Source organism: Bidens hawaiensis, unplaced genomic scaffold (assembly GCF_021521415.1).
Source record: "Bidens hawaiensis isolate Kalapana, Puna unplaced genomic scaffold, B.hawaiensis_p1.1 tig00419365_1, whole genome shotgun sequence".
Taxonomy (NCBI): domain Eukaryota; kingdom Viridiplantae; phylum Streptophyta; class Magnoliopsida; order Asterales; family Asteraceae; genus Bidens; species Bidens hawaiensis.
The window spans coordinates 269306-287087 of NW_027504836.1; the positions used below are offsets into that span (position 1 = coordinate 269306).

Below are 17782 nucleotides of genomic sequence, written 5' to 3' on the forward strand. Positions count from 1 at the left end.
TTTAACTGACTCCTTACATTCATCAACTAGGGATGCCAATGTGTTATGTTTGGGACGAGTTTAGGCATTCCCGAACCCGATTACTAAACCCTGACTCAAAACCCATGAACCCGATTACTAAACCCTGACTCAAAACCCAATTAACATATTCACAACTTGATTATTATTCTTCACGAACCCTTTAAAACTCCAATCAACATGATATCTATATCTTTATGTATCCTACTCAAAAGTTAAAGCTTTTTTAAAGACATTCCGCCTGAGTTAAACCATTTTTGTTTAGCCATGGCGCCGCCGCTGAGCATCACTTCAATTTCAATCACCATCTCTTAAACACAACAACCCAATCAAAGACCCAATAGTTTAGTTTCACTTCAATTGGATGAACTGATTCAAAACCCTCATTTCAAAACCCTCATTTCAAAACCCCTGAATCAATCAATGGCCAGTGATATAATCACCAAAGGCTCCACTGTAGAAGTAATCTTCCAGGGCGCCTGGCAGGTGGCCACCTTAGTCGACCAAACTGAATCCGGGTACTTAGTGTCGTACGATGAGCTTGTCGAAGTTGATAATAATAATAATAAGGTCTTGTCCGAGGTTGTCGACCCTTGTTCCGTACGACCCATTCCTCCTCGTAATATCCGCCGTAATCAAGACAAAATTGTAAAGGAGGCTCATGTTGTTGTTGAGGGTGATGGTGTTGTTGATGGGTTTGAGGTGGGTGATGTTGTGGATGCGTACCACCGAGACGGGTGGCGGCCCGGTGTGGTGAAGGATGTGGTTAGTGAAGAGGGGTTTAGGAAATACGTGGTTAAGTTTGAAAACCCTCTTGAGGATTTTGTGTTTGAGAACCGGAAGCTGAGGTTTCACGTTGATTGGGTCGGTTCTCGGTGGATGGTTCCGCCAAAGAAGGTATCTTTCGGGTTTGGTTTGAGTTGGATTATGATTTTAATGCAATTGTTATATGTGATTTTGGGGTTTAGGGTTTGAAATTGATTACGGTTTTGTTAGATTATGTTTTTACTCCAAGTGTTAGTGTGATTTGCGGTTTAAAGAATGTTAGGGTTTGATTATTTATGCTGGAAATTGAGTTTGGTTTTGTTAGATTATGTTTTTACTGCAACTGTTAATGTGATTTTGCAGCTGAAAGAACATTAGGGTTCGATTATTTATGCTGGAAATTGAGTAGGGTTTTGTTAGATTATGATTTTACTGCAAATGTTAGTATGATTTTGCAGTTTAAAGAATATGAGGGTTTGATTATTTATGCTAGAAATTGAGTTGGGTTTTGTTAGAGTATGTTTTTACTGAAATTGTTAATGTGATTTTGCAGCTGAAAGAACATTAAGGTTTGATCATATATAGGGTTTTGTTAGATCATATTTTTACTGCAAGTGTTGCTATGATTTTGGTTATTCTGTGGCTGAATTAACACTAGGTTTGGTCGTATATGGCAGAAATTGAATAGGGTATTCTTTGATTATGTTGTTACTGCAAATAATACCATTATTTTGAGGCTGGAAAAACTCAGAGTTTGATCATATATGGAAGAAATTTAAATAGGGGTATGCTAGATTATGTTTTCACTGCAAAAGGGTTCATATATGCATTCCATGTAAATTGACTTTACACTGTAAATCAACTTAAAGTTATTCAAGATTGTTTGACTAGGAAAGTCAAAGTTAATGCAGACAGCAGGTGAGCAGTCAGAAGCTTTAATAACTGATGATGCTCAACTTAAATCTGTGAGTTCAAATTCTTCTGTGGATGGTTCGCTTACTTACAGCAGGAAACGGTTCCAATCTTCAACAGGTGTGTCTGACAAAACCAGCATTATATTATTCCAAATTTCATCTATAATTAGGGATGACAATAAAAAATACCCCCAAAATGTCCATCCCATTAGGGTATGGGGCGGGTTTGGGTCTACTTTTATTTTTTTTGTGGGTATGGGATTATTTATATACTTGATTACCTGACCGGATTATTACCGGATAACGTAGGCCTTTTCACCCAATTATATACCCGAGTAACTTGACATAGTTTTCTTTTTCTATTTATAATATATATAAAATTGGTTCAAATTACCGTCCTAAATTCTCTCCACTTACAAAAACTTCGAATCAGTTTGTCATTTCTGTTTGCTATGTATCCGCCTCCTAAATTCATAATCAATTTAATTTCAAACTCTTCATCTATAGTTAATTCAAAACCTATAGAAAACCATAAAGACGAGACTTTAAAAATGAAGAGTAAATTTACGTATAAAGAAATTTTGAAACTGTATGTTGTTTTTTGACCTGTATTTCCTTTAATTTTGCTTAGGTATTATTTACTTTTAATCATTTGTTGTAATTGATTAGTAGTTACACGATATGATTATTTAATTATATTTTATTAAAGCCCGATAGATACCCGATGGGTTTTGGGTCGGTATACCCGACAGGTATTTTGAATAAATTAACCGATATGCCAAAACATGTGGTTTTGCCCGATATTCGTCGGGTAATTACTCGATAGAAACCTGACTGGTGCTGGGCCGGGTTTGGGGTAACATCTGGGTATGGGATTACCTAAAACTGTCCCATTTCTATTTTTTTAATTATAATCATGTTTTCTTTATGGTAAATATATTTATGATGGTATAGGTAGCAAGGGAAACCCAAAATTCATTGAGTCTGTTTTGGAAGCAAACGGATCTCATCAACATTCATCTTCCGCCGGACATGAAACAATAATCACAAACACAGTAAGCAGTTTACTTGTTTTAGCACTCTGAATTGTAAGCAACTCACTAACAAAGAGTAATATGTGATTGTTGTTAACAGCAAACTCGTGAGGCGAGTCACCGGAGAAGAAAGAGGGCAAGACCGCAAAAGTTTGTGGTTAATAAACCAATTGGTACTGTTTTGAAACATAACCATATCAGCATCTTAATTTGGATAGTAATAAGTTTGAATGTTTTATTGTTTTTGTAGATGGACATGAAGTCAGTACTGAGATTGATGAGCAGCCTTTATCCTCTTTAAAGAGTAAGCTATTTTTATATCGTTTCTTCACTTAGTTAATATGTGCTAGGCGGATCAAATACAAAAAACTAATAACTTAACTTACAAACAACTAGAATAATTTCTATCATTCTACAGTTTTTGAACTAGAGTATTGCTCTACTTAACTTTTTGTAGTGTAATTACTTTAGTTTAAAACTGTAGAGTAATAATAATTACTCAAGTTATTTGTACGTATAGTAGGTTAATTTCATTTGTATCGAATCCCACCCCTATATTATATTATATTAAATTGCAATTTGCAAAGTTTCTTTGCGAGGAAAATTTACTTTTCACTCTTTAACAACTTTTCGAGCTCAATGTACAAACATGTACTGCAATGTATTTTGTATGTTACATTATAGGCCCTTCAACTTTAGTTAAACCTATCATTTTCACTAAACTTTTTCAACGGTTTTTTTTTCGCTTTTAATTTAGTCAATTACAAGTTAACAGGTGTCCTAAGTTTTTTTTTACATTTTAAAATATGATGTTATATAACGTTTCAAATATACCTTTGCGACACTTATTTTTATCTATATTTCGGTATAAGTTTTATTGAAAACGAAGTTTCGTGTGTTAATGCACAAGTCATCTAAGTACATGTGTGCACGTTAAAGTTATACACATTTTTTACTGTACGAATCAACACCCTTGCTGCAACACTAAAGTTATACACATTTGTGCTAGCGTTTCGATGTTTAAAGCTCTACAACGCATGGGTCTTATTGCTTGTTGGTTATTATTTACAGGAAGTTCCTGCTCAAGTTCTAAGAATGAGGCCACTGTCACAAGTGGGCCCGAAACCGACACAGACTACCAAAAAGATTGGCCTTTTATCAAGCGGTCACCGCTATGGGCAATGACTGAATTATACCCATCTCAAAAGCCACACTTCCTACCATTGAAGAAGATGAGAAAGGATTACCGTGAGGGTTTAGCAATCGGTCACTTAACTACGTATGCAAATCTTGTTAAGATGGTTTCAGATAAAGGCTTGCGACCGAAAGATTCTGCTGACACGATCAACGCGCATTTGGAAACTTTAGGTGTGTTGCAGACTCATGGTTTTGATGTGGATTTGATTCGGGGTCGGTTAAAGGAGTTACTTTCTTTGAAATCTAAAGCGGGCGAGTATGAGAACGCATGTAAAGAAGTTGAAAAGGAGCTTGAAGTTTGCTACCATGAAAAGTCTTTATTAAGGGAAGAGAGGGGTGAATTAGAAGTGCAGATGCGTGCGTTGAAAGAACTGATGGATAAAAACGCGGCTATGGAGAAAGTGAAGGAGGAAGAGATTGTGAGGCTGAAATCAAAGTTGGATCTTGTTTCCGGCGATTGGGAGGATGCTTTTGAGAAACTTGTAGGCAGCCCTTTGTAACTGTTTGTTTTTGGTTTGTTAGATATGATATCTGTATTAGTTTTAGCTCATTCTGCTAATGTGAAAAAACTTGTTTATTGGTGTGCACTAGCGATATTAACCCAGATCAAGCTCGCCTTGTATCATCAATGTTGATCTCAAAGGCAATACGACAAAACACTTGGTGTGCAGTTAAACCCAAACGAGCAATCCCGCGACAATTTGAAACAAACTCAGCTCGAAATATGTTTTACGAACCCTAAAAGAGCCGACGAGGATGATTCTTTTGATCGCAAATTGAGATTTTGCGGAAAATGTACCGATTGATTCCAAAAGGCTAGCATATTCTTGGTGGGGTTAGATGGAAGAATGCAATGTGTTTGTTGATTTCCGGAATTAGCTCCACAAAGAACTATTAAATCAACCAGTTGGAAGGATGATAAGTTTGCTTTACCAGCAATTCTATCTTTTGGTGAAAAAAATAAAATAAAATAAAATGATATTTTATAATTTATTCTTTTGTTAAATCTTATTTGAACAAGGGTAAGGTTGAAGGGAGCACATTGAGGTACCCGATCGGATAGTTTGAGAACACCGTCTCTTATGAAATGGTTAGTAAAATCGGGTTGGCCAACCCGAAACGTATGCCAACAACAATCATCAATTGTGTGGAAAGTGAAATTGGGTAGTTTGGGAACACCGCCACAATTGAATTGTGTAATTTTGGGTTCATTCGGGTAAAAGGGAAGTATAACCCATTGGTTCTTTTTAGCGGGAAGTTTGGGTACTTCATGGAAGAACCACCCCCTTCCCTTTAATGCAATGTTGTAACATTTGTTGGTAGGCCAGTGGGGTGAGTACTACAAACTAATGTAATGAAAACCGACCGAATGCCAGCTTTTTTTTTTTAGCTCAAGTACGTAACGAACGTGACGGAAACTGACCGAATTCGTATAGACTCACCCTGTTTTGTTTTAGTTATGGCAACTTAACGAACGTAACGAAAACTGACTAAATGTCAATTTTGTTTTTTTTGTTTGATTTCCGATACCATAACGAACGTAACGGAAACCGACCGAATTTGCGTCGAGTCACCCCGTCTCAATGCCCCGGATGGACAACAATGAGGTTTTTACCAACACTCTCTACCTTAGTGTTATAATATTTTTGTTTTAGTCCCGGATTCCTGGTACAATAACACACGCAATGCAAACCGACCGAATTTACGTCGAATTACCGCCTTATCGCTTGCGACCGACAACGCTTAGATTTGACCAAAGTTTTAACGACTTGCCTTGACGCAACATGTCTTGACGCACTATTCTAATACAACTATCTAGCTAGTTCCATACCTTGACCAATCAACATCAACTCATTTTGGCCTTACTATTTGACCCTAACAGTAAACATAATTGCCCTGCTTTCAATCTTTTAAGTTTTAACTTTCACCTTCCTTTTCCACACAAGAAGACAAACCCTTGTGACCATAACCTTTTATATATTTCTATATATACTAAACACATGCACATCCCACCCCACCATATTATTCCCATACCCATATCCCACCACCGCTAATGGAGCGTCCACATCCACTACTCCTTGTCCTCCTCCTCCTCCTCCTTTCCGTCTCCGCCCATTCGGGTGACTCGACTCTCAATAGTCGAGTCACTCATTCGGCGGAGACAGTGCTCCAAATGCAAGCTGAGGACCACACCCGCCTCACCTACCTCGCGAGCTTAGTCGCGGGCAGGTCTTTTGTTCCCATTGGGTCAGGCAGACAGATTTTACAAAGCCCGACTTATGTCGTCAAGGCTAAGATCGGGACACCGGCTCAAACGTTGTTTATGGCCTTGGATACGAGTACCGACATGAACATGGTCCCATGCACTGGCTGTGTCGGCTGTGGGTCTAATAAACCTTTTGCGTTTGCTAAATCTACCACTTTTAAGTCTCTTGAATGTGGTGCTACTCAATGCAAACAGGTACGTACATACACTAGAGTAAAGTTATTACAATATTTGTATGTTATGTATTAAATGTTGTAACTATTAATTACTATACTTTATTTTATTTATGAATGGATCTGAGTCGCTCGTGACTCCAGGGCCCATGCCACCGCTAGATATTATCATCTTTGTTACTTTCCCCCCTGAAAAGTATGTTTTTATTTTAATTGATAATTTTTAAACTCTTTTAAAAACAAAAGCTACAAATATGACTCACGTTTGTAGATCTCTACACATGTCACTGTTCCAATCTAATTTCGCAAACTCAGCTATAAAAAATAAGAGACAATAAGAATAAATTTAACAAGTAGCTAGGGATATATATAATATTTAACTAACATCATTTTTTTACAACTAGATTTTACATAGACAATTGAATCTGATTAAGCATCATAAATGAAGAGTAGAAAGAAAAAAAGAACAAACACTTTAAGTGATACTTTAATACAACAACTCAACAAGTATATATCTTAATCAGATTAGGAGTTACTTTCTAATTTTTTAAAGGATACAATATTGAATCTGATTCGAACATCATTCTCTTGGAAAGAATGTTGATGTATAAAATGTTATTATGTTAGTATACCCGGCCAGACCTAAGTTGGGTGACATATTTGTATGTCTTTTTGTATTGCATTAAATAAAATTTACTAATTTTTTATGTAAGAGAATAATTAGAAAGAATGTTGATGTGTAAAAGTAAATACCCAGATCTAAGTTGGGTAGCAATAGCATGTCTTTTTGTATTATGCATCAGAAGAAAATTAATTAATTCTTTTATGTAAGTTAAAAATGTAATTCCTTTTGATATTGCAGTATTGTACATTATTACAATATGATTATTGAGTTACCAAAACATATACATGTATTTATGCTCACAAACATCAAATCAAACAACCTAATATATTGAACATTCAGGTGCAAAACACAAACTGTCTAGGAACCACATGCTTGATGAACATGACATATGGAGCCTCATCTATCGCCGCTAACTTGGCTCAAGACAATATAACCCTAGCCATCGACTCGGTTACTGGTTACTCGTTTGGTTGCATCCAAAAGGCCATAGGAACCTCCCTTCCACCACAAGGCGTGTTAGGCCTCGGTCGCGGCTCACTCTCCTTCATATCTCAAACCAAAACCCTCTACAAGTCCACCTTTTCCTACTGCCTCCCTAGCTTCAAGTCTCCCAACTTCTCCGGAAACCTCAGACTCGGTCCAATCGGTCAACCCAAAAACATCAAGTACACACCATTACTTTCGAATCCTAGACACCCTTCACTTTACTACGTTAAGCTAGTCGGAATCAAAGTCGGACCTAAGCTTGTCAATATCCCACCTAGTGCTTTCGCACTCAACCCGAGTAATGGTGCTGGCACCATCATTGATTCAGGCATGATCTCTTTTCTTTTACTGGTCAAATGGACATTTTAGTCATGATCCCTTTAATTAATTAATTATTTTAATTAACAGGGACGGTGTTCACAAGGCTAGTGACACCAGCATACACGGCAGTAAGAGACGAGTTCAGAAGGAGAATGGGGCGACATGCTGTGGTGTCGTCGCTTGGAGGGTTCGACACATGCTACACCGTCCCAATTGGAAAACAAGTGCCCACAATGAGTTTCATGTTCGAGGGTGCGGAGTTGTCAATGAAGCAGGAGAACTTTCTGATCTACAGCTCGGCGGGTGGCATTACTTGCTTGGCTATGTCGGCTTCGCCTTCGCTAAACGTGGTGGCCAATATGCAGCAACAGAATCATCGGATCCTGTTTGACGTGGCGAATTCGAAGGTGGGCATCTCGGCTGAAAGCTGCTCTTGAATCACGTGATCCCCATATCATATGCATGGTTTAGATTTGTCTCATGTTGTGTACTTTTAGTAAGAATGTTCACATGGAGGTGTTCTAAGTTTGCAAGGCTAGCTTGTTTTTATTTTCATATGTTATCGTTGGTAGCTTTCTATTTATATTAAGACTGCTATATGCTTTTTCAGATTAATAATATAATTTAGTATATCTTGTTTTTGTTTTATGTATTAGACTACTCAAATGGAATTGGCTAAAAACATGTAAAAACACCACTCCTCTGAAAATACACATTTATACGTATAAAATAAAATAATTTAAAAGTAAAAAGTTTGTCATAAAAAATTAACTATATATGAATGTGGGACTGTTATTAGTAATGAATTCGAAAGTTGGGATTACTAGTAGTTAGATTGTTTGTCGGGAATAATACTGGAAGTGTATAATAATTTGAATTATTAAAATCCATTTTTCCTTTTTTTATCAAGAGATTTTATTTCACCAAAAATCTAGTAAGAAGCTAGAAACACAACAAAAAACGAAGATAAACTAACAACGAAAAAAACACTGAACAAAACTAAAGTCACCACCACCCAAGCTAGAAACTAAACGAAAGGAATCCCCAAACGAATCAAGGAGGATACGTAGGGCTGTAGGGGAAACATGAACATCGGCAAATATCCTTGGAAAGTATAGGTTTACTCAAAATTTTATTTTGAACCGGTCGTGGAAATATCCTTGGAAAGTATAGGTTTACTCGCCACAATGTATTCGGAAGATTGCGCTAGCAATACCAAATTAAATCCGAACAGGAGACAATGAAAGGATCCACGAGCTGAAAAGTAGGGATGAGCTCGGGATGGTACCGCTACCGACCGGTACCGATTCCGAAATTCAAAATATTTGGTACTGGTACCGTGATGTTCAGTTTGTTACCAATACGGTACCAGTATCGGTTCGGTACTGGTATTTCGTGCAGATTTTGGGAAAAACCGGTACCAGTACTATATTGATACCGAAAACTAAAAACTTGGTACCTATTCGATACCGACGATACCAACTCAGTACCACTCGGTACCGGTACCGAAAATACTTTTCCCTAATGAAGAGCATTTTAATTCGGAATAAGTTGTTCAGAAATAAAAGGATTTAGCTTAACAAGATTTTAAGCCTATAAAATTAGGGCTGTTCACGAGTTAAACCGAACCGAGCGAACGCTTGCTCGTTGCTTGGCTCGTTTACAACCAAACCGAACGACTGAAATTCGAACCGAGCGAAAACCGAAACGAACCAAAATCGAATCGAGCATTTTTCGATCGAACATCGAGCGATTTCGAGCATTATTTAATTATTTTTCACTTTAAAATTTTCAATAAGAAACAAGTTTAAATGTTGTAAATTATATATTTTATAAATAAATTAGTATTTTTTAGACAAACGTGTAACAGATTGCAAGTTTTTATTAAAAGTAAGTTTGAAGTGAGATAAATTGATCATGTAAACACATACTAGTATTCTAAAAACTTGAAGAGAACAAATAAAACTATAAAATTTACGAAATAGGAAAAATTTTAAGGGGTTAAAAAAATTGTAAGCTTTTATTTATGTGTTTTGTCTATATATATATATATTTGTTCATATATAATTATATATAAAATAAATTAAAAATATTCGAGCCGAACCGAACCAAACCGAGCAGACCTTTGCTCGTTGCTTGGCTCGTTTGTAAACCGAACCGAGCAGAGCGGCTCGTTTACAATCGAGCGAAAAACGAGCGAGTATTTTCTGAGCAATTTCCAAACGAGCGGCGAGCGAGTTCGAGCGACGAACAGTTTGGACGACCCTATATAAAATCCCATCAAGTCCAAATGGGCGATGGGCCATTATTAACCCTTGCTCTCTTTTTAGATATTGGCTTGAGAGTTGAGAGAGTATCTTTGTGGGCTACGAAATTTTGATCTAATTCTTTTCAACTTAGATGGGCCCACCTAAAAGGAGAAAAAGATCCAAATTTTGAGAAATACCCACATTCCCAGGCGTGGAAAAATTAGAATTAACAAAATCCTTTTTTTTTGTTAAAAATATAGAATTAAAAAATAAAAGAACATTATCGTAGCAAAATGATTTTTTATAACACTCAACTCTTCATTTTTTTAACTTTTCAAAATCTCATCTTAATAGCTATGAATATCAATTTATTATGTCTTTCTTCATGTCATACTCTTTTAGTTGTATCTAATTTAAATAATAGTATGAACGGTAGACTTTCATCTTTTAAGTAAAAACATTTTTTATTGTCTTTTGTTCAAATTTTATGTATTTTTATAAAAAAAATATATAGACCCTTATGTTAGTTGGACGGGGGCCTATACACCTACACACCTCACACGTGTAAAAAACAACCCTCTTCTTTGACGAAACAGTTTTCTTCCATCATCTTCAATTCTCTGATAAGAGTGATAGGACCATCATCTTACATCTAGCGTGAAGCTTTGCGTGTCAAAGATCAAAGGAATTAACCAAAAATACTTGACCCATAATTCCTAAGCATGTTATACTTTAAAAAGGGAAAAAGGAAACAGTTAGCAATCACTAAGAAAGGTTGTAACGTCATATAAAAGTTGCTAAACATTCATGAAATATAGATATACTCTTTATCTAATAAGTCAACTTATGTTCAATAACCACCTGACCAAACTCATGTTATATAGATTCTATATATAACTTTCAGAAAACTTAACCAGTAAAAAGTGACAACATCACAACTCACAAGTTTAGCCATATCCCACTTATGTATACAATAATCATATCAAACCACAACTCAGTGGAAAGTAGACTGGAAAACAATTGTATCACGTAATAGACCCCTAGAAACATACGATGCATGCATCTCACCAATTCTTATTTTCTCATAAACTGTTTATTTTATGGGTTTATTCTTTGACTTTTAACTTTTCAATAAAATATATAATAATTTGTTAAAGAAATTAAAAAGAAAAAAAATAACACACATTTGACTTGAAGAGAGTGATGTGACTCCACCAAATATACATATGATATGCATTGCATCTTCATTACGGCAACCTTTGTAGCCACGTAAGTTGGTGATTTGTGTTCATTGTAACCATTCGTAGTGTCCTTTGCATTTCAAAAGAAACAATAATAACCGTGACATATATATAAAATTTTAGTTTCCTAGATCATATATATAGATATATAGGTAAAAGATTTAATATAAATTTTCAATGATTTGGACCATGAGATCAAAAAATCAACGGTTTAAATCATTGAAGGATGCCAACTAGTTTTCTACACAACTTTGAGGAATAAAATGTTACAGCGTACCATTGTTCACTCTCAAGTAGTCTAATTTTTTAAACGTCCATAACTTTTATACACGATGTTATTTCTTAAAAATAAATAAATCACGAAATCGAACACAATTTTTTTTTTAATTTGAGTACTTTATTACTATACTTTAAAAACAAATACCTTTTTTTAATATCGTATAACGTGCGTGATTATGTTGCGACGGGTATGTGCAAAGAAAAAAAAAATAATAAACGTTTGAAATAATATAAATAAACTATAAATAAACACGAAATGTGAATTAAGTCAAAACATAAATGAAAAGAAGTTATATACAACAAAACTATAAATAATCTCGAACTGCGAATTGAATTACTTGAGGCTCAGATCTCCATTATGGTTGCAACATGCGTTGTCATTCCAAATAATGAACATCAGAGCCTAGACAGAAGATTCAAGCGCAAACGAAGAACGACATAAAGCACCTGCTATACAAAATGAAGTAATCGAAAATACATATGATCTTCTCCTCATCATCATTGAATTCACCAATCTCTTACTTCCACATAAATTAAGTGCAAGTTCAGGCTAAAAATCTGGCTGCTTGTGTTAAGAAGCCATCTCAATTGCCAATCAAAGACAACACAGGCTCAAATACATATTATTGCCTTGTAAACTCAAGTACAAAAGTTGTTAACAATAGAGCCTCTAGTGACCATCATAGACTCTCAACTTCAATAATATGAAGTTTTAAAACCCATATGAAGTTCTGTCAACAGCCGAAAATAATGAGGTTTACAACCATAACAGTCATAGTTCCAAAAGTCCCATATGAGTCAAAGTCAATTCCCCCAAATTATTAAAGGGGTGTTTGGGATTCCTTATTTTACGTCCTTATAACTTTTCATTAAGTTAATAAGTTACAATATTGTAACTTATGAAACTTTTGCTCTCACAATATAAGCAATCCCGAACACCTTATTACTTTTCAAAAAGTTAATAAGTTATAAGTTGATGAAAATAAGCAATCTCAAACACCCCCTAAGATGTTTTATACAATTTATTACTTATTTAATAGTTAAATTTTATGGTTGTTTCAATATTTTGCCAAGGATAGTAAGGTGCTAACTTAGTTGAACTTAACCATAATCACCATAATGCATAGCAAAAGACTTTCCAGAAATCGAGAGATCGTTAGTTTTACTCGTGCAAGGTAAAGACAGAGCCGGCCTTTAGGGAGGGCTGGGTGGTCGACGCCCCCCAGCCCCCCGGCCCGACACCCCGTTAGGCCCGAATTCTTTTAATAAAAAAATTATATGTAGTGAAAAACAAGATGCATATTTTATGTTTAAACTCAATTACATGACAACTAGCTTGACTTAGAGGCAAAGGGTTTTACTCTCAACAAAAAGATTATGGGTTTTAGTCTCATTTGTATGTTTAAGCCTATTTTTATACAAAAGTTTTTTACACAACCCATATTATAACCAAGTATGTCCATTTAAAAATTAAATTGTTTAAAGTCAACAAAATACTCATTTTACTTTAGGCCCAAAATATTTTTCGCCTTCGGCCTAAAATTTTTTATGGCTTATCGGAGTCGGGCCTGGGTACAGATTCAGTAGCTCGAGCCTTTTTTGACGGTTGAGATTTTTTTAGTTGTCGTGATTTGGGAGCAGAGCCGGTTGTAGGGTGTGGCGGAGTAGTCGACAGCCACAGGCCTGACACCCCGCTAGGCCCGATTTTTTTTTAAAAAAAATATATTTACTTTTATGAAAAAATATATGTATATTCAATGTTTCAACACAATAACATGACCACTAGCTTGGTCTAGTGGTAATAAGTATCACATCTAACCAAAAGGTTGTGGTATCTAGTCTTATTTGAGAAATTTTTAAACTTATTTACAAAAATTTTTTACACAACTCAAATTATAATAAAGTAAGCCACTTTGGAATTAAATTGTTTAAACCAAAAAAAAATATTCTTTTTACTAAAGGTCAAAAAAAAATTTCGTCTTTGGCCTAAATTCTTTTTTGCATTCTTGGAGCCGGACCTGTTTAGGAGACATAAGTGTTCTCTAAGGGGAGATATGCAATATGTTTTTAAGGATCCATGATAAACATGAATTCTTAGTCACAACCTTATTCATTGTCATATTTTTTTTTGTTCACTTTCAATTGTAATGTGGATTTGTTTTCTTCATTCATGTATTGTAATTCTATCTTAAATTGGTTTATGTTATTTTACGCATGATGCTACTTTAAGCATAAATTCTTTGATTTATGTGTATTTCTATGTGCTTGTTGAGTATACAATTTAAAGATAAATAACTATATGAATCTTTGACACATTATTCAATATATCTATATAGTTTATGTTTTTGTCAAGTATCACAATTCAATATATATAAAAGTTTTTTTTTAGTAAAAACGTTAAATGCATAGTTATAAAATAAAATCTATATCACATTGTTCTAAGTCTTATTAAGCACTAATTTCTATTTTAAGTAATTTGTTCTATCAACAGAAATAAGATTTGACTAATCTGTTAAATACGAATCACTTTTAATAGGTTAGTGGCTTGTGTATTATATGAGTTGAAAATATAATGAAATGCAAATAATGAAATTTGAGTGAAAATACGGATAGCACGGGAAGTATAATAATAGTGTTAAAGCAAACAACGTACTGTTTGTAGTAGATTGCTAGTGTGTGTAAGATTACGGATGAGTTTTTATTTATAATATAAAAGTCATAACATAAATTTAGGTAATGTGATAGCATATGAAACCATCCTTCAAACATTATATAACGATTAATTACAAAAGATAAACGGTCGCGTTGATCAAAACATATACACAGAACGTGAACACAATGTATAAACAAACCAACATATCAAAGATTATAAAAGAAGACTTTCACTATTATAGTGAATTTTTTTTCTAAAACATGTCATATAAAAACTTATGGATGTTTTAAAATAATAAAGGAATTAAGATGTGGCCTGATAAAGTCAAAAAAACAGTATAATAACTTCTATTTTATTCCTTATAGTTTTTCTCTCACTAATGTCAACCCTTCGAATTTTAAATTTATGAACTAGATTTCTTCTTGTATTTGTCTTTGATATCATAAACAACACTTCCTACATAAAACTAGCCCACCATTCACATGTTGATTAAAGTATGATAGGCTAGGAAATATTATACACGTGATCAATGATTCAACAGTTAAAAGACTATAGTATAAATGATAAACTTTAACATATGCATAAAGATATATTACTTTTAAGAAAGTGACTATTTTTATTATTTTTTAATATATTAATGTATAAAACCATGCTCCAACATGTAGATTCTCTTGCATTGTCACAAAAGAAGGATTAAAGTATGCGAAAGTAAACAAGACGAGGAAAAGTGAAGCTTGAGACCGAAGGAGAGCTCACAAGGAGTCTCACACTCGTCCAATTATTAACTATGATACTTTATACTACATCTATATTAAATATACTCTAAAAGATGCTTAATTTACTACTTTATGAAGGTGTGTTTAAATTTATAGAATAACTAGGAATTACCTGGCGCGTTGCGCTGGGCAAGTCGGTAAAATCTGAGTGGTGGTAAAATGTCAAGCGTTGTCGGTCTCAAGCGTTGAGATGATAAGTCAACATGAATTCAATCGGTTTCTTACGGTACCAGTACTAAAACAAAAATGATAGTTGGTAGGTTTTCGTTATGGTGGTACTTGAACTAAAACAAAAGACAGAGACTTTACGTTAATTTGGTCGGTTTCTTTCTCGTTCGTTACGGTACCTGAACTAAAACAAAAAATAAAAAAGAAAATTGGCATCCAGTCGGTTTTCGTTACGGTACCGGAACTAAAACAAAATAAAATAACAAATGCCATCAAAAACCTATAATTGTTAGTCCTGGACGTTGATGCAGTGAGTTTACACGAATTCAGTCTGTTTCTATTACGTAAACAAAAATTGACGTTGGGTCGATTCTTGTTACGTTTGTAATGCTACCAATGCTAAAAAAAATGAAAATTGTATGGACAAGTTTGGTGCCGCCATGTGGCACCAAACTTCTCTTATATATATATATATAATTAAGCTTAATAATTGTTTAACTTATATCAAGTTAACTAAAAATACATTTTTCTATCAATTTTATTAATATTTTATAAACATCTTGCATCCTATTCTCTAATTATATCTATATATCTTACTCACAAACACTGAAACACATATTTTTATTATTTTTATGCACTCATATAACTATATAGATTGATGAGTAGAGACTTTCTATTTTTGAAGTTACTATTATGCTATTCTATATATCTCAAAGTATGAAAGATAGAATGTGCAAGCTGAATTAGCACAAAACTATATTTTTATTCGTGCTTTAGAAATGAAAGGTGTATAAGGTGTGAGATGCAAGTGCTATAAACATTCATCAAATCAAGATTTTATATACGTTTCATTCGAATCATTTAGTTAAAAAAACATGCATTAGCATATAAAAAATATATCAAGATTGCAACACGAATAAAAGTTGAGTTTGTTTAAAGAAGCTAAAATAAATAATGACTTTAAATGAACAATTTTAAAGCATGATAATTTATTTTATTCTAATATGTAAGTTGTTATAATATAGAAAATACAAAATTGTTAGACCGTATGTAATGAATAACGTCTTTATGGGTGCGTTGTGTGTCATGTGACGCCACATCACTATAAAAATATTATACACAAAAGACGCTTCACTACGCATTATCTTATACACACAAGTATACAACCTCTCTAATAGATCAAAAGCACACATTACTTTATTTTGTAATTTCCCATTTAAGAAAAAAAAAGGCATTAGATTACAAGTATTGTATGCCATGTGGCTTACGCATGTGTATAGAATAGAGTAGAAGGAGTATATTACAAAAGTAGTCCTCGACTATATATCTAGCGTACTCTTAGTCCATTGACAATTTTATTTGTTATAACATGTGCCATCGGTTTTGATAAAATTAAATGCTTTTGGGAATCATCGTAACAATCATCATAAAAAATAACTTTTATTTTTATTTTATTATTTACTTTCAACAAGTTGGCCACTTGTTAATTTAATGCAAGTGTTTCTTGTTTAAGATCATAGCATTAAATCTAGGAATATGATCACGTGTTTCAATATTTACCTAAAAGTATATTTAGAGGTGGATGCATTGTAATGGTGAATTATAGCGAAAATCAATCAATAAGAGAACACTATGTAAGAAGCAGAGAGGGTAGATTTATTAAAGGTGGATGAAAATTTATGAATGAAAGAAATAAAAATTAGAGCAAGCAAAAGAATAAAATAAAAAAAATAAATAATTAATCGGTTGAGGCCCCCCATAGTTATCTCTCTTGAGTCTCTCCATTCCCAAAGTCGGGTTCACATATCCGATTGAGAACCCGATTTGTGGTTAACGATTAATTAGGGACTATACCAGATGAATGACAAGAATTGCTGATTGAGAACCCGATTTGTGGTTAACGATTAATTAGGGACTATACCAGATGAATGACAAGAATTGCTGATGTGAAACCCTCAACCTCGATTAGATCCTATTGATGTTCAAAGTTTGATTATACCATATACGAGTTAAACCACTAAAAGCAAACCAAATTGGTTGCGTTTTCTGAATCGATGAACCCATATCGCTTTTCGAGTTAGACAATTTCAATCATTTTATATTTTTAACTCTATAGTCTGTAATTATATCTTTGAAACAATAAGATGGTTCATATATATTACATCTAATTGCATATGTAAAAATTGAAAGATAAATATATAATTAAGGTTAAACGTTTGATCTGTTTTACACAGCTGGTTAAATGTTTCTGATGTGTTATAAAACACACTTATTTTTCTGTACCATTTTATCACCTTTTTATTACTAATTTATATAATAAATAATGTTTTTAACTCGTTTTAACTTGGTTTTACAAAGTTTATTATTTTGTGTAGGTTACGAGTTTTAAAGAAAAAAAGGTTCGAGTTTTTGAAGACATTGGAGGCCTTTTTGATCAAATCTTGAAGAACTAAGTTGAAGCCCGACCCAAGCCCACAAGTGTAGACTATTACATGCATATTATATATTATGCATTAAAAAATAAAAACCCTAACACCATGGGGGGGCAGTCCGATCGGATCATTGGACATCAAAAGAAAGACAACAATCTAAAAAACCATTTTCTTTGGTTTTGCTC

The 17782-nt window shown here is 34.0% G+C and overlaps 2 protein-coding genes across 2 annotated transcripts; both read left to right on the top strand.

Moving 5' to 3' along the window:
• Nucleotides 1-411: 411 nt before the first annotated feature.
• Nucleotides 412-4558, top strand: LOC143608380 (DUF724 domain-containing protein 2-like). The gene is made up of 6 exons (XM_077083428.1): nt 412-915; nt 1695-1815; nt 2652-2752; nt 2832-2904; nt 2982-3035; nt 3803-4558. Exons 1-6 carry the CDS (start codon nt 442-444, stop codon nt 4426-4428), a joined length of 1449 nt encoding a protein of 482 aa, XP_076939543.1. The 5' UTR covers nt 412-441; the 3' UTR covers nt 4429-4558.
• Nucleotides 4559-5874: 1316 nt separating this feature from the next.
• Nucleotides 5875-8335, top strand: LOC143608383 (aspartyl protease AED3-like). Its single transcript, XM_077083430.1, has 3 exons — nt 5875-6389; nt 7332-7806; nt 7887-8335. The coding sequence occupies exons 1-3, from the start codon at nt 5982-5984 to the stop codon at nt 8234-8236; spliced, it is 1233 nt and encodes a 410-aa protein (XP_076939545.1). The 5' UTR covers nt 5875-5981; the 3' UTR covers nt 8237-8335.
• Nucleotides 8336-17782: the final 9447 nt, after the last annotated feature.

Excerpts from the sequence above, each read along its gene's own strand:
- LOC143608380 (XM_077083428.1), top strand. The coding sequence starts at position 442 with ATGGCCAGTGATATAATCACCAAAGGCTCCACTGTAGAAGTAATCTTC. Across the intron at positions 2,753-2,831 it reads AAACAATAATCACAAACACA|CAAACTCGTGAGGCGAGTCA; the intron begins GTAAGCAGTTTA and ends TGTTGTTAACAG. Across the intron at positions 2,905-2,981 it reads TGTGGTTAATAAACCAATTG|ATGGACATGAAGTCAGTACT; the intron begins GTACTGTTTTGA and ends TTGTTTTTGTAG.
- LOC143608383 (XM_077083430.1), top strand. The coding sequence starts at position 5,982 with ATGGAGCGTCCACATCCACTACTCCTTGTCCTCCTCCTCCTCCTCCTT. Across the intron at positions 6,390-7,331 it reads GTGCTACTCAATGCAAACAG|GTGCAAAACACAAACTGTCT; the intron begins GTACGTACATAC and ends TTGAACATTCAG. Across the intron at positions 7,807-7,886 it reads TGGCACCATCATTGATTCAG|GGACGGTGTTCACAAGGCTA; the intron begins GCATGATCTCTT and ends TTTAATTAACAG.